The sequence below is a fragment of the Cebidichthys violaceus genome, unplaced genomic scaffold, assembly GCF_023349555.1.
Source record: "Cebidichthys violaceus isolate CVI_PGR_0920_01 unplaced genomic scaffold, fCebVio1.0.p SCAF_16, whole genome shotgun sequence".
In the NCBI taxonomy this organism is placed as follows: domain Eukaryota; kingdom Metazoa; phylum Chordata; class Actinopteri; order Perciformes; family Stichaeidae; genus Cebidichthys; species Cebidichthys violaceus.
Window position 1 is genome coordinate 14,318,971 of NW_027176329.1, and position 1,883 is coordinate 14,320,853.

Genomic DNA, 1,883 nt, shown 5'->3' on the forward strand with positions numbered 1-1,883 from the left:
TTTTATAATACACATGATGAAATCTTTATTATTTTAAAATGTTGACACCATCAACACAAGCAAGAAGAAGTTAATGTTCAAACATGTCATGAGAGAAAGAGAACCAGAGAGAGTTACAGAGTACAGACTGAGAGTATCAGAGTGAAACCAGTATCAGAGTCCAGTGAGTCAGGTCAGGACTGGGAACACTGGTCTCTCCTCAGTGTCTCTGAGAGAGGAGTCTGGGAGCCCTGGGTGGCCTCACAGGTCACAGAGCCCACCTTCCTCCACTGGTCTGCAGGGAGCCTCAGGGTGCTGCTCCAGCTGTAGCGGCCGTCCTTCTCCAGCACCCCGGGGCTCCTGCTCTCCTCCCAGCTGCTGCTGCTGCTGCTGCTGTCGTCCACCTTCCAGGCCAGACTCCAGTCTGAGGGGAAGCCCTTGTTGGCCAGGCACATGAGCGTGGCCTTCCCCTGCTGCAGCTCCTCACTGGAGGGGGGCAGCACCGTCAGGGTGGGACGGACATCACCTAGGAGACACCAATCAGCTTAGAGGACAGGGACCACACAGCTGTCAATCAAACACCAGACACTTGGACACCTTTACTGTGAGAGAGTTGATTTTCTCCTTTAAGGAGTTTCTGTCAGATGTTCTTTCTGCTCCACCAGTCACTCACTCACACATTGTTTCACTTCCCTTTAAGAAGCCTCTCATGCATATCAGCACAGAGAGAATCATCATACAGAATGAGCTGAAATACATCAAACTACACTGGAGATAAAACATCAATATGTGGTCAAATATAAAAGCTTCATTATCCAAAACATTAACTAAACATTATTTTAAAATATTTAGTGGAAACATTTACAAGTACAGAAAATGAACTGACTACAACCAAACATTCTTCATGTGGATGTCAGTCATCATTAAAAACTGTTCAAAGATTTTCAAATTTTGAAACACTATTTGACACAATGAAGAGGTTTTACACATTTTAAAATACTAATCTTTATCTTCACTCTGTTCAATTATACTTGAATCATTCTGATTCTGAACTTGTTTTAATTGAGGTTGAAGTAAAAAAAATAACTTTTAAAACATTTGTAGAAGATTTATCTTTTTTTACATTTCAAGCTGTTTGAGTTTCAGTAGGAGAGGAATGAGTAAATAAATATTTAGTAAAGCTGCTCTGAGTTAGTCTCCATGATAAAGGTGTAGAAATAAAACCATAAATCCTAAAAGTGTACGATTAAAACAAGATATATTCATCTTTTTCAAACATCAAAACCTACATTTAAAACATTACTTTAGAATAATTAATTTAGTATTATTGTGCAAAAACTTACTTCCAACATCCAGTCTGGTTCCTCCACCAAAAGTCCACCACAGTGATACAAAGTCATTGAGCCGCCGTACAAAAACCTCTCACTGTAGAGAGACACGGCTCTCTGACTTTGACACAAACAAACTCAACAAACACATTCACAGTTTACCCAGTTTATGTGATAACTGGTTAAAATACTTAAAACTGATTAACAAATGATACATATGTATTTAATATTATATTTGTGAAATGTTAAACATCTATGAGCAATTTTAACTTGTCTTTCAGTTAAACAAAGTGATGATTGATCAAGATATTCCTAAAGAAAAACTCTCCAACAAATCCTGCCAAATGTAAATGATTATCATAAACTCAAGTTTATTTTATATTATGATAAATAAATAAAAATATGTTTGTTTAAATTCGTCCGAAAAGTGATGAGGATTTGTGTTGTAGTGAATTAGGGAGATTTTACAAAACGTTCCAGAAGAAAATGTTTCCATCAAACTCAAACCAAAGACTCTAATAAATGAGCACTGACACATTCCTGATCAATACTCTGATAAAGTGATGGATCCATTGA

At 37.8% G+C, this 1,883-nt stretch overlaps 1 gene segment (V, D, J or C); it reads right to left on the reverse strand.

Annotated features, from left to right (window-relative positions):
* LOC137872450 (Ig kappa-b4 chain C region-like) lies at positions 1-1,394 on the reverse strand. The segment is given in 2 exon segments: positions 1-505; positions 1,323-1,394. A coding segment is annotated over 1 exon segment (261 nt).
* Positions 1,395-1,883: the final 489 nt, after the last annotated feature.